Here is a 13,492-nt window from a genome sequence, read left to right on the forward strand (position 1 = left end):
CCAAAGTGTGAGGATTACCTGTGTGAGCCACTGTGCCCAGCCTGAAATTTTTCTTTTTGAAAGATTGGGTTCACTTGAGGGTGACAGCTCTTTTTGTATAGTGCTGCAAGAATTCTGGGTAATTGACATTTCGGGGTTATCCTCAGAAACACCCAGAGTGTTACTGTTGCCTGGTTCGGTTGCTTGGATGATGGGAGTAAGATGTTCTTTTGACTGTGAACTCTACTGGTAGAATTTAGGCAAGACTGGTGGTGTATTTGGAGACGTGTGCCTGAGCTGTCCGTAAAAAAATTGAAATGGTGTTTATTGTTGCCTTGTATCCAAATTTTTAGTCACCTCTCCCCCTACTTGCAAGAGATGGCTTTCGTTTTTGTTAAGCAGCAGTCTTGTGTGTGTGTATGTGTGTTCCATGAAGTCTGGAGGTAAGCCAATATGTTTCAGAAATTGTTAGTGAAATGTTACACGTTTGTAAGAGCTAAGTAGATACTTATTAAGTAGTTCAAATTTTTTAAAAACTCAATTTGCCTGTGTGCTGTTTTTTAAAAATAGTTGTGGCCGGGCACGGTGGCTCACACCTGTAATCCCAGCACTTTGGGAGGCAGAGGCGGGTGGATCACGAGGTCAGGAGATTGAGACCATCCTGGCTAACACGGTGAAACCCCGTCTCTACTAAAAATACAAAACATTAGCTGGGTGTGGTGGCGGGCGCCTGTAGTCCCAACTGCTGGGGAGGCGGAGGCAGAATGGTGTGAACCCGGGAGGTGTAGCTTGCAGTGAGCTGAGATCACACCACTGCACTCCAGCCTGGGTAACAGAGCGAGACTCTGTCTCAAAAAAAATAAAAATAAAAATAGTTGTACTGTGGTGGGGTGTGGTGGCTCACTCCTGTAATCCCAGCACTTTGGGAGGCAGGTGGATCACTTGAGGTCAGGAGTTTGAGACCAGCCTAGCCAACATGGTGAAACTCTGTCTTTACTAAAAATACAGAAACTAGCTGGGTGTGATGGCGGGCGCCTGTAATCCCAGCTACTTGGGAGGCTGAGGCAGGAGAATCGCTTGAACTTGGGAGACAGAGGTTGCAGTGAGCTGAGATTGTGCCATTGTACTCTAGTTTGGGCAACAAAGTGAGACGCTGTCTTCAAAAAAAAAAAAAAAACCCAAAAAGTTCTACTGTATCTACATCATCAGAATACATAGCTCTTATATATTCTACATTATAATCTTCATTTAGTGTGATTGTTGTTGCTTTTTTGAGACAGGATCTTACTCTGTCACCTAGGCTGGAGTGTAGTGGTGTGATCTTGGCTCACTGCACCCTCTGTTTCCTGGGCTCAAATGATCCTCGTGCCTCAGCCTCCTGAGTAGCTGGGACTACAGGCACATGCTACCACGCCTGGCTAATTTTTGTATTTTTTGTAGAGACAGGGTTTCACCATGTCGCCCAGGCTGGTCTTGAACTCCTGGACTCAAGTGATCTGCCTGCCTCAGCCTCCCAAAGTGCTGGGGTTACAGGTGTGAGATAACTGTGCCTTTTAGTCTTTAACATTCACCTTTGTTTAAATTGATGAAACTGGATTTTTTGACAGCATATTTCTTTTAATTAATGGTTTCTTCACTTAAAAAAAACTTGAGGTGAAATTCACGTACCATAAAATAAAGCATTTTAAAGTAAACAATTCACTGGAATTTAGTACATTTACAGGGTTGTGCAGTGGCCACCTCTGTGTAATGGAAAAACATTTTCGTCACCCCAGAATAAAACTTCATACCCAGTAGGTGATTATTTCTTGTTTTCCCTTACCTCTGGTCCCTGGTGATCAACAGCCTGTTTTCTGTTTCTGTGGATTTATATATTCTGTATTTTTCATATAAGCGGAGTCATGTAATATGTGTCTGACTTCTTTTGTTCTAACTTCTCAGTGTAATGTTTTTGAGGTTCATCCACATTCTGTATCAGTACTTAATTTTTTTTTTTTTTTTTGGGCAGATGTTATTTTCTTGTATGGATAATACCACAGTTTATTCATCCATTCGTTTGCTGATGAACATTTGGGTTTCTACTTTTTAGCTATTATGAATAGTGCTGTGGACATTTTTGAACAAGTATGTGTTTTCGGGTCTTTTGCATATATACCTAGGAGTGGAATTGCTGGCTTATACAGCAGTTCTATGTTTAACTTTTTGAGGAATCTCCAAACTGTATTTCTCAGTGATTACCCCACCAGCGCTGTACTGGGTTTCAGTTTCTCCACATCTTTGTCAGCACTTATTTTCAATTTTTTGGATTATTTTAGTAGATTACTAGTAGCTTTGTGTTAATTCATTGTTTTGATGTTGGAATTGCATTCTCCTGCAGATTCCTAAGGGATAGCACATGTGAATAGCGTTCCTTAAGTTCTTGCATGTTGATGACAATTTGCCATGTTTATACTTAAAAGTCACTGTAGTTGGATAGAACCTTCTTAGCTTTTCTTATCTTGTTGAGTGTCTTAAATGCAGAAACAGTCTATTTTTTTTTCTTTTTTTTTGAGACAGAGTTGCACTGTCACCCAGACTGGAGTGCAGTGGCACGATCTCGGCTCACTGCAAGCTCTGCCTCCTGGGTTCACGCCGTTCTCCTGCCTCAGCTTCCCGAGTAGCTGGGACTACAGGCGCCTGCCACCATGCCCGGCTAATTTTTTGTATTTTTAGTGAGATGGGGTTTCACCGTGTTAGCCAGGATGGTCTCGATCTCCTGACCTTGTGATCCGCCCGCCTCAGCCTCCCAAAGTGTTGGAATTACAGGTGTGAGCCACCGCGTTCAGCCAGTAACAATCTATTTTCTTTTGGTGTATAACATTGCTGTCAAAGTGTGACAGCATAGTTTTTAGATATTTGTCACTTGTTCTTTTTGCTTAGATGCCCAAATGTTTTTGATTTTTTTTTTCTTGAAAGTCCATTTGGGTGTGGTGGCGCACACCTGTAATCCTAGCACTTTGGGACGTTGAGGCAGGTGGATGGCTTGAGCTCAGGAGTTTGAGGCCAGCTTGGGCAACATGGCAAAACCTCATCTCTACTAAAAATACAAAAAAATAGCCTGATGTGGTGGCATTCGCTTGTAGTCCTGGCTACTTGGGAGGCGGAGGTGGGAGGATGACCTGAGCTCAGTAAGTCGAGGCTGCAGCGAACCATGATCATACCACATTGCACTCCAGCCAGGATAATGAGAGTGAGACCCTGTCTCAAAAAGAAAAAAAGAGAAAGCTCAATAATTTTACTACAGTATGTTTTGATGTTGATTATTTTGCATCAGTTTTTTTCCAGGTACGTAGTGTGCCTTTTTGTTACATAGTTTGACATTACAAATCTAAGTTTAATTAAATTTTCTTAAGTTTTCTTGAATTATATTATCTGTTGTAGTGTTGTGGTTTTCTTTTTTGGGAATTCCTACATAATTATGTTGGATCTTCCTTGCCTGTCTTATTAGGTTTTTCTGATTCTGATTTGTTCTTTCATTTCCTGTATCACTTTCATTGAGATATAATTCACATTCCATAAAACCTTACTATTTTAAAGTGTACAATTCCAAGGTTGTGCAACTGTGACCACTGTTTAATTCTAGAATGTTTTTGTCACCCCAAAAAGAAACCTTGTACCCATTAGCATTTACTCTCCATTTCCCTCCGTACCCTAGGCAATTACCAGTATGTTTCCTGTCTCTATAGATTTGCCTGTTCTTTTTTTTTTTTGGAGACAGAGTCTCAGTAGGTCACCCAGGCTGGAGTGTAGTGGTATGATCTCGGCTTGCTTCATCCTCTGCCTCCTGGGTTCAAATGATTCTTATGCTTCAGCCTCCTGAGTAGCTGGAATTACAAGTGTTCGCCACCACACCCAGCTAATTTTTGTATTTTTAGTAGAGATGGGGTTTTGTCATGTTGGCCAGGCTGGTCTCGAACTCCTGACCTCAAGTCATCCCCCCGCCTCTGCCTCTCAAAGTGCAGGGTTTATAAGTGTGAGTTCCTCTTTTGTTTTTGTGAAATGTTTTAAAAATGTGGCTTAACTTTCTGAGATGTTTTCCCTCCCTCTTATCTTCTTGTATGTTTACTGTGTTGTCCTGCTTAGTTTGGATTTTTTAATCAGTAGTTTTTCTTCAGTGTAGTTCTTTTTTCTTTGAAGGTAACTTTAGGTTGGGCTCAGTTTGCTGTGGTCCCTGAATACCTCGTTTTAGGGCCTTTTATACTTGTTTTGAAACATGCCAACCCCTGCTGATTTCAGCTTCTGTTTTCAGTTTGGCCCTCTGAGTTAGGTTATTCTGGAGTTTTCAGACCAATTATATACCCTTTTGTTTCCTTCTGTTTATTTTGCACAGAGCTGGTACTGTGGGTGGTTTGTCTCTGCCTATATGTATTTTGAGGTTTGTGGGCATATGTCGTTACCTAATTTTGTTGTAGGATTGTTTAATCCCAGGAGATGGAGGCTGTAGTGAGCCATGATTATGCCACTGCACTCCAACCTGGGCGACAGAGGGAAACCCTCTCAAAAACAAAACCAAAAAAATCCGCATCAAATTATCACATTATTCAGCAATTGTATTTCTAGATACATATTCAAGAGAAATGGAAACACATGTCCACAGAAAAACTCATATGTGAATGTTCATTGCACTACTCATAATAGCCAAAAAGTGGAAACAACCCAAATGTTCATCAACTGATGAAGTGGGTAAAGAAAACATGCTCTGTCCATACAATGGGATGTTTTTGGCAATTGAAAAAAATGTAATACAAATACATACTAAAACATGGATGAACATTGAAAAGTTCGTGCTAATGAAAGAAGTCACAAAAGGCCACATTTTGTATGATTCCATTTATATGAAATGCCCAGAATTGGCAAATCTATAGACAGAAAGTAGATTTAGTGGTTACCTAGGGCTATGGGAGTTGAGGAAAGTAACAGTTAAGGGGGATGAAAATGTTCTTTTTTAGACTGAAAATGTTTCAAAATTGATTGTGGCAATGCTTGCACAACTTTGTATATATGAAGTCACTGAATTGTATACTTTAAGAATATTTTTGTACCAAAACCTCATGCCCAAAAGTCAATAATTACATCTTTATTTTTATCTTTTTGATTTTATTTCTTTCTTTTTGAGGCAAGTTCTCACTTTGTCATGCAACGTGTAGTGCAGTGGTACCATCTTAGCTCACTGCAGCCTCAATCGCTCAGGTTCTAGAGATCCTCCCACCTCAGCCCCCCAAGTAGATGGGAGTATAGGTGTTCACCGACATGCCTGGCTAATTTTTGTGTTTTTTGTAGAGGCAGGATTTTGCCATATTGCTCAGGCTGGTCTCAAATTCCTGAGCGTAGCCGCCCTTCACCTGATTACAGGTGTGAGCCACCTCACCCGGACGGGAATTACATACTTTAAATGGGTAATTCTATAGCATGTAAATTGTATTGCAATTAAACTTTTTAAAAAGAAACTATCAAAAAACCTCTACCGTCCAGGCGCGGTGGCTCACGCCTGTAATCCCAGCACTTTGGTATACCGAGGTGGGTGGATCACCTGAGGTCAGGAGTTTGAGACCAGCCTGGCCAACATGGTGAAACCCCATCTCTTCTAAAAATACAAAAATTAGCTGGGTGTGGTGGTGGGCACCTGTAATCCCAGCTACTCGGGAGGCTGAGGCAGGAGAATTGCTTGAATCCAGGTGGCGGAGGCTGCAATGAGCCGAGATAGTGCCTCTCTGCTCCAGCCTGGGTGACAGAGGAAGACTCTGTCTCAAAAAAATACCAAAAAAAAAAAAAACAAAACCAAAACCAAAAAACCCCCCAAAACACAAAAATTACCCGAGCTTGGTGGTGTGCACCTGTAGTCCCAGCTACTCGGGAACCTGAGGTGGGAGAATCGCTTGAACCTGGGAGGTGGAGGCAGCAGTGAGCTGAGGTCGTGCCACTGCACTCCAGCCTGGGTGACAGAGTGAGACTCCGTCTCAAAAAAACAAAACGAAACAACAACAACAACAAAAACCTCTACTGCTGTTGCTATCTTCTTACAGTCTTTTCCTTTGCTTTTCACAATTTTGATTTCAGATATTTTCAGACATGAAACAAAGTTGGAAGAATTTTACAGTGAATGTCCTTATGTCACCACTTAGGTTCTACTGCTAACATTTACTGTACTTGTTTTATTACATGTTTGTTCATGTATCCTATAGAGCCATCAATTTTTAATTATTATTATTATTTTTTGAGATGGAGTTTTGTTGTTGTTGCCCAGGCTGGAGTGCAATGGTACGGTTTCAGCTCACTGCAACCTCTGCCTCCCGGGTTCAAGCGATTCTCCTGCCTCAGCTTCCCAAGTAGCTGGGATTACAGGCATGCACCACCACGCCCAGCTAATTTTGCATTTTTTGTAGAGATGGGGTTTCTCCATGTTGGTCAGGCTGGTCTCGAACTCCCAGCCTCAGGTGATCCGCCCACCTCAGCCTCCCGACGTGCTGGGATTACAGGTGTGAGCCACTGCGTGGCCTGGCCTCAATTTTGTTTTTAACATATCTCAAAGTAAATTGCATCTGTGTACTTCTTCCAGAAACTTAAATTGCGGACATTATAAATGTAGACTTCTCCTCAAATACTAAAGTTTGCATATTGACCAGAATTCGTTGTTTTTGGATATATTTTTATATAATGACACACTCAAGTTTTAAGTGCTTATATGCTGAGTTTCAACATACACATATCTTTGTAACTAATGCCTTTATTATGAAATAGACCATTATGTTGGAATGTTTCCTCAGGCTTCCGTAACCACTGATGTGCTTTTTGTATTTTTCAGTCTGTAGATTAAGTTTGCCAATTCTGTAACTTCCTTTTTTTTTTTTTTTTTTTTTTTTTGAGACGGAGTCTCGCTCTGTCGCCCAAGCTGGAGTGCAGTGGCGCGATCCTGGCTCACTGCAAGCTCCGCCTCCTGGGTTCACGCCATTCTCCTGCCTCAGCCTCCCGAGTAGCTGGAACTACAGGCGCCCGCCAGCGCGCCCGGCTCATTTTTTGTATTTTTAGTAGAGACGGGGTTTCACCATGGTCTCGATCTCCTGACCTTGTGATCCGTCCGCCTCGGCCTCCCAAAGTGCTGGGATTACAGGCGTGAGCCACCGCGCCCGGCCAATTCTGTAACTTCTTGTAAGTGGCATCATGTAGTATGTAGTTTTTTGTGTGAGGCATTTTTTTAGTCAGCATAAAATTGAGATTCATTTGTTTGTTCCACGTGCCATTTGTTCTGTATTGCTAACTACTATGCCATTGTAGCTTTGTTGTTATTGATGGACAGTGACTCTTCAGCTTTTTTTTCTATTAGAAGTAAAACAGTTTAAACTTCTAACATGTAAGAGCTCTGGTTGCTACACATCTCACCAATATTGATGTTAGCAGTCCTTAAGTTTTGCATGCTCTGGTGGGTGTATTCTATACTTTACTATTCTTTTTTTTTTTTGAGACGGAGTTTCACTCTTTTTGCCAAGGCTGGAGTGCAATGTCGTGATCTTGGCTCACTGCAACCTCTGCCTTCCAGGTTCAAGCGATTCTCCTGCCTCAGTCTCCCAAGTACCTGGGATTACAGGCATGCGCCACCGTGCCCGTCTAATTTTGTATTTTTAGTAGAGACGGGGTTTCTCCATGTTGGTCAGGCTGGTCTCAAACTCCCGACCTGAGGTGATCTACCTGCCTTGGCCTCCCAAAGGGCTGAGATTACAGGCGTGAGCCACCGCGCCCAGCCTGCTATTTTTTGTTGAGATGTAATTTAATAAAGTCACCTCCTTTTCCCCTTTTTTTGGAGAAAGGATCCTTGTTGCCCAGGCTGGAGTGCCATGGCTTGATCATGGCTCACCGTAGCGCCATGGCTTGATCATGGCTCACTGTAGCCTCGTCCGGGTGATCCTCCTGCCTCAGCTTCCTGGATAGCTGACACTACAGGTGTGCGCCACCATGCCCGGCTAATTTCTTGTATGTTTTATAGAGATGGGGTTTTGCTGTGTTGTCCAGGCTGGTCTTGTACTCCTGATTGAGCTCAAGCCTTAGCTTCCTGATGTGTTGGGACTACAGGCGTGAGCCACTGCACCCAACTAGAAGTCACCTTTTTAACATGTGTAATTCAGTGATTTAAAAAAAAAGAATTTTTTTTGTGTGTGTGTGTTTTCATAGAGCTCAGCGGCCATCATCACAACTAAATTTTAGAACATTTTCATTACATCTTAAACCCTAAATGAGTGAGCAATCAGGCTGTGAAAAGACATGGAGGAACCTTAAATGCATATTGCCAAGTAAAAGAAGCCAATTTGAAAAATCTGCATATACTGTTGGATTCCAACTATATGACATTTTGGAAAAGGCAAAACTATGCAGATGACCGGGTGCGATGGCTCATGCCCGTAATCCCAGCACTTTGGGAGGCCGAGGCGGGTGAATCACTTGAGGTCAGGGGTTCAAGACCACCCTCACCAATATGGTGAAATCCCATTTCTACTAAAAAAAAAAAAAAAAAGCCGGGTGTGGTGGTGCATGCCTGAAATCCCAGCTACTGAGGGGGCTGAGGCAGGAGAATTGCTTGAACCCGAGAGGTGGAGGTTGCAGTGAGCTGGGATTGCACCACTGCACTCCATCCTGGGCAACAAGATTGAAACTCCATCTGAAAAAAACCCCAACCCCTACTCACCAAAAAAAAAAAAAAAAAAAGACTAGGCAGACAATAAAACAGTTAGTTACCTGGAGTTTGGAGCAGGGAGGGATGAATAGTTGGAGCACAGGGGAGTTTTAGGGCAGTGAAATTGTTCTGTATGTTACTGAAGTGGTGAATACTTACACATTGTTAAAACTCACAAAACACTAATAGAAACTATCATATTTATCACCATTGACTCATTAATTGTAACACATGTATCTTACTAATGCAAGATGTTAATAGAGGAACTGGGCTGGGGCTGAGGAGGAGATATATGGAGATTCTTGTCATGTTCATTTCTCTGTAAACCTAAAACACCTAAAAATGTATATTAATATAAAAGAAAGAGACATGGTTGTGCATGCCTGTAGACTCAGCTACTTGGGAGGCTAAGGTGGGAAAATCACCTGAGCCTGGGAGCTCACTGAGGTTGCAGTGAGAGTGAGCCAAGATTGTGCCACTGCACTCCAGTCTGGGCAATAGAGTGAGACCCTGTCTCAAAAAAAAAAAAAAAAAAGAAAAGAAAAACCCTGTACTCATTAGCTGTCCTTCTCATCTCTTCTTCTTCCCTTTAGTCATTGGTAGCCACTCGTCTCCTTTCTCTGGATATACCTATTCTGAATATTTCACATAAATTTGTGTTCTTGTTTGACTTCTTTAACCCAGCATAGTGTTTTCATGTGTTGTAATATGTATCAGTTCCTCTTATTGTATTCATTCATTTGTATTGCTTCATACAGTTGATAGGCATCTGGGTTGTTTCGGCTGCTTGTGAACATTAATATATCAGTTTGGTGTGTGAACATGTGTTTTCTGTTCTTTTGGCTGTATACCTAGAATGGAATTGCTGAATCGTATGCTAACTCTCTAACATCTTGAGGAACTGCCAAACACTTTTCCCAAGTGGCTGCACCATTTTCATTTTCTATTACCTGGGAATGTATGAGGGATCCAGTGTCTCCACATTTTGCCAGCACTTGTTAACTGTTTTTTGTTATAGCCATCTATTCCACATACAAGTGGAATGTGATTTAATATACTGTGTTTTTTTTTTGTTTTTGTTTTATGTTTTTTAATAGAGGCAAATTTCTGGAGATGTGCAATGATCTCTTAGCTAGAGTGGAGCCACCACTTCGTAGTGTTTTGGAACAAACCAGTAAGTATTTTTGTGACTGAATTTGTTTGCGTATCTCAGACTCTTTGGAAATTGTTATTTATTATCTTAGCTTTGCAAGCAGCGATACAAATTTTTATTGTGTGAACTAATTCAATAGTATGTATTAAGCTTTTAAAAAATCTGTATCTTCCCCCTGCCCAAAGTAATCTTTTGAAACGTCTAGGGAAATCTAATAAAAGTTTCTCCAAGACACTGAATTCAGACTGAAAGTTAGATATAAGCCTCACAATTATTTAATGGTGGTAAAAATTGTCTTTTGCGATGCTGATACGGTAGTCTTGTAAACTTTTCTGTCAGTGAATTCTTCCCTAGCTGGATGAGAGCTGCAGCAAAGGGGTAACCACATACTTAATGCTTTAATTTTGTCTCAGGGTAAAAGGTGACTGATTTAGGAGTATATACTAATTTTCCTAAAATCTTTGACAAACCATTTACCTGCACTTCACTGTTGCGTTGATTGCTATTTCAGAGTGTTGAGATATACTGTCAGCTTGGCACAGGCCTTCCTTTTTAATTAGTGATGATGGCAGATAGGCTTATTTCCACATTGGGAAAGGCCATTTCTTTAAATAGCCCTTCTCAAGAAATTATCAATGGTTATTAGATAAAATGTGACAAGGAAATCAGGTGTTATTAAGAAATATTTTATGAGCAACAGCAGATCATTGATACACATCTTCTTTCTTTCTGATACGAAGAAACTCTACCCGTATTTTATTTTTTATTTTATTTTATTTTTATTTTTTGACATGGGAGTCTTGCTCTGTCATCCAGGCTGGAGTGCAGTGGTGCAATCTCAGCTCACTGCAACCTCTGCCTCCTGGGTTAAGGCAATTTTCCTGCCCTCAGCCTGCTGAGTAGCTGGGATTACAGGCGTGCGCCACCACGTCTGGCTTATTTTTGTATTTTTAGTGGAGATGGGGTTTTACCACGTTGGCCAGGCTGGTTTTGAACTCCTGACCTCAGGTGATCTGCCCGCTTCGGCCTCCTAAAGTACTGGGATTACAAGCATGAGCCACCATGCCTGGCCTCTATCTGTGTTTTAATGTGGACTATGTTTATGCGTTGGATTAGAACACTGGAGTAGCTGGATGTGATTCTCCTTTTTTTTTCCTTTAATGTCAAGTCAGAGTAACTCAGTGCTTTGAGGCCCTCTTATTTTCCTGACGGCTAACATATTTGTTTGGTCTGTTGATGTTTTAACACTTCTTTGTGTGATATTGTGTGAGAAATTCAGTACCTGTACACTGCATTACATTTGAGTATTCCTGGCCCTCACTTCCTAAATCCCACTAGCTACCCTTCCCCCATTATTTTAAGAATTAAAACACCTACTTGTTTCCAGATGCCACATGCCTCTGTGAGTGTGGGCATGAGTATATGTGTGTTGTGGAGGTGGGTGAGGGAGTGGAGGAGTTTTGTTACACATCTGAGTTGTTTCATCGTGGTAAGATGTTACTGTTCTTTCGTTTAATTAAAAAAATCTGTCTAATTCTTTAAAAATAGAGTTAAAGAAAGAAGATATTTATGCAGTGGAGATAGTTGGTGGTGCTACACGAATCCCTGCGGTAAAAGAGAAGATCAGCAAATTTTTTGGTAAAGAACTTAGTACAACATTAAATGCTGATGAAGCTGTCACTCGAGGCTGTGCATTGCAGGTGAATAGTCTTTCTTTTATAGGTAACCGTTTATAAATCATGGTAACAAGATGGCAGTGGTTTATGTATCTCATAACCTGGGGTTAGCTCAGGGTGATTTCAAGGTGTTGAGATTCCAAAACCTTTGTTTTAAAATAGAGGTGATGTTCCTAAAAGTAATTGTTCTCTTTAGCACATAAGATGAATTAATTGACTAGAAACATAGGTAACTCTGAGCCTGAAGTATGACTAGAATTTGGCCTGTTACCTATGTCTGTATGAAATAGTGTACATCAATTAAATAAGGGTTGGGGTTAATAGAAAAATAAGGAATAGCAAGGAATAGCTAGATTATATAGGGGATTGACATGATAGAAGTTTGTGAAACTGTTCAGACACCATTAAATTACTAATGTAAATATTTTAAAAAGACCATTGATTTCTGAAGTCATTTGTAGGTTTAGTGATATTATTCAGTTTATAATGTCTATACTTGTTAAATGGAATTTTTGAAAATTATTCTAGTGCGCCATCTTATCGCCTGCTTTCAAAGTCAGAGAATTTTCTATCACTGATGTAGTACCATATCCAATATCTCTGAGATGGAATTCTCCAGCTGAAGAAGGGTCAAGGTATCATGTTTATTAATCATTTATATACCTAAAGTTGACTATTAGATCTGAGTAATATGTTGCTCTTCATTTCAGTTTACATAAATCCGTAACATTTTATCATAGTGCATGAAGGAAAGTGATCATTTATTTTAGTCAGAATAAATTTGTGTCCTTATTTAGTTTATCACACTTGATTCTGCTGAAATCCTTGGTGCCTTTTATGTGCAGATTGACGTATTTCCTTTTTTTACTGACTTTATATATAAAGATTCTTGGGAACTCTTATAATCTGGAAATAATGCCATTTGAAAAGAGAGAGAAACTAACACTATACAATAATTACAAACGTAGAACACATGGGTAAAAGTGTTAGGAATATCCTGAATTTGTGTTTTTGTCTTTTTCCTCCATTCAGTGACTGTGAAGTCTTTTCCAAAAATCATGCTGCTCCTTTCTCTAAAGTCCTTACATTTTATAGAAAGGAACCTTTCACTCTTGAGGCCTACTACAGCTCTCCTCAGGATTTGCCTTATCCAGATCCTGCTATAGGTAAGAGTTGGGAATTTAAAGGAAAAAAAGGCACAGTGGCTCACAGCTGTAATCCCAACACTTTGGAAGGCTAAGGTGGGAGGATCACTTGAGCTGAGGAGTTCGAGATCACGTAGTGGGCAATGTAGTGGGACCCTGTCTCCATTTGAAAAAAAAAAAAAAAAGCTTATCTACTTGGAGAGTTGGCGTAGTAGAAAGAACAAGTACGGTATTCTGAAATTTAGAGGCTTTAGATTACAAAAGAAAACCTCTTCCAGTCTCGTTAACAGGTTTAGAACCAGCCAAATGGCTATTATTTAATTGGATCTCCCATCGTATTGGCAGTTTTTCTTGGTTAACGCACATTGTGGTTACAACTTGTGTATAAGGTGGGGCTGTATACTGTAAGGAATTAACGAAATTCAATTTGGACCCTAACATACAGTTATAAGATGTATACAGAAAATCGCCAGGCGTGGTGGCTCATGCCTATAATCCCAGTGCTTTGGGAGGCCTAGGTTGGCAGATCACAAGGTCAGAAGATTGAGAGCATCCTGGCTAACACGGTGAAACCCGGTGTCTACTAAAAAAATACAAAAAAAAATTAGCCAGGCATGCCGGTGGGTGCCTGTAGTCCCAGCTACTTGGGAGTCTGAGGCAGGAGAATGGTGTGAACCCGGGAGGCAGAGCTTGCAGTGAGCCGAGATCATGCCACTGCACACCACCCTGGGCGACAGAGCGAGACTCCGTCTCAAAAAAAAAAAAAAAAAAAGATGTATACAGAAAATCATTAGGAGATGGTGATACAATATCAAAGCATCCTAGGTTTCAGAACCGT

At 40.8% G+C, this 13,492-nt stretch overlaps 1 protein-coding gene across 2 annotated transcripts in view; it reads left to right on the forward strand.

Moving 5' to 3' along the window:
- Window positions 1-13,492, forward strand: part of HSPA4 (heat shock protein family A (Hsp70) member 4) — a 55,515-nt gene that overhangs the window by 26,234 nt on the left and 15,789 nt on the right. For both annotated transcript variants that reach the window (XM_003900096.4, XM_021939671.2), the window contains exons 8-11: window positions 9,778-9,854; window positions 11,382-11,533; window positions 12,038-12,144; window positions 12,542-12,675. In XM_003900096.4, coding sequence (XP_003900145.1) covers window positions 9,778-9,854; window positions 11,382-11,533; window positions 12,038-12,144; window positions 12,542-12,675 — 470 coding nt within the window. The remainder of the gene's footprint in view (window positions 1-9,777; window positions 9,855-11,381; window positions 11,534-12,037; window positions 12,145-12,541; window positions 12,676-13,492) is intronic.

Source organism: Papio anubis, chromosome 5 (assembly GCF_008728515.1).
Source record: "Papio anubis isolate 15944 chromosome 5, Panubis1.0, whole genome shotgun sequence".
In the NCBI taxonomy this organism is placed as follows: Eukaryota; Metazoa; Chordata; class Mammalia; order Primates; family Cercopithecidae; genus Papio; species Papio anubis.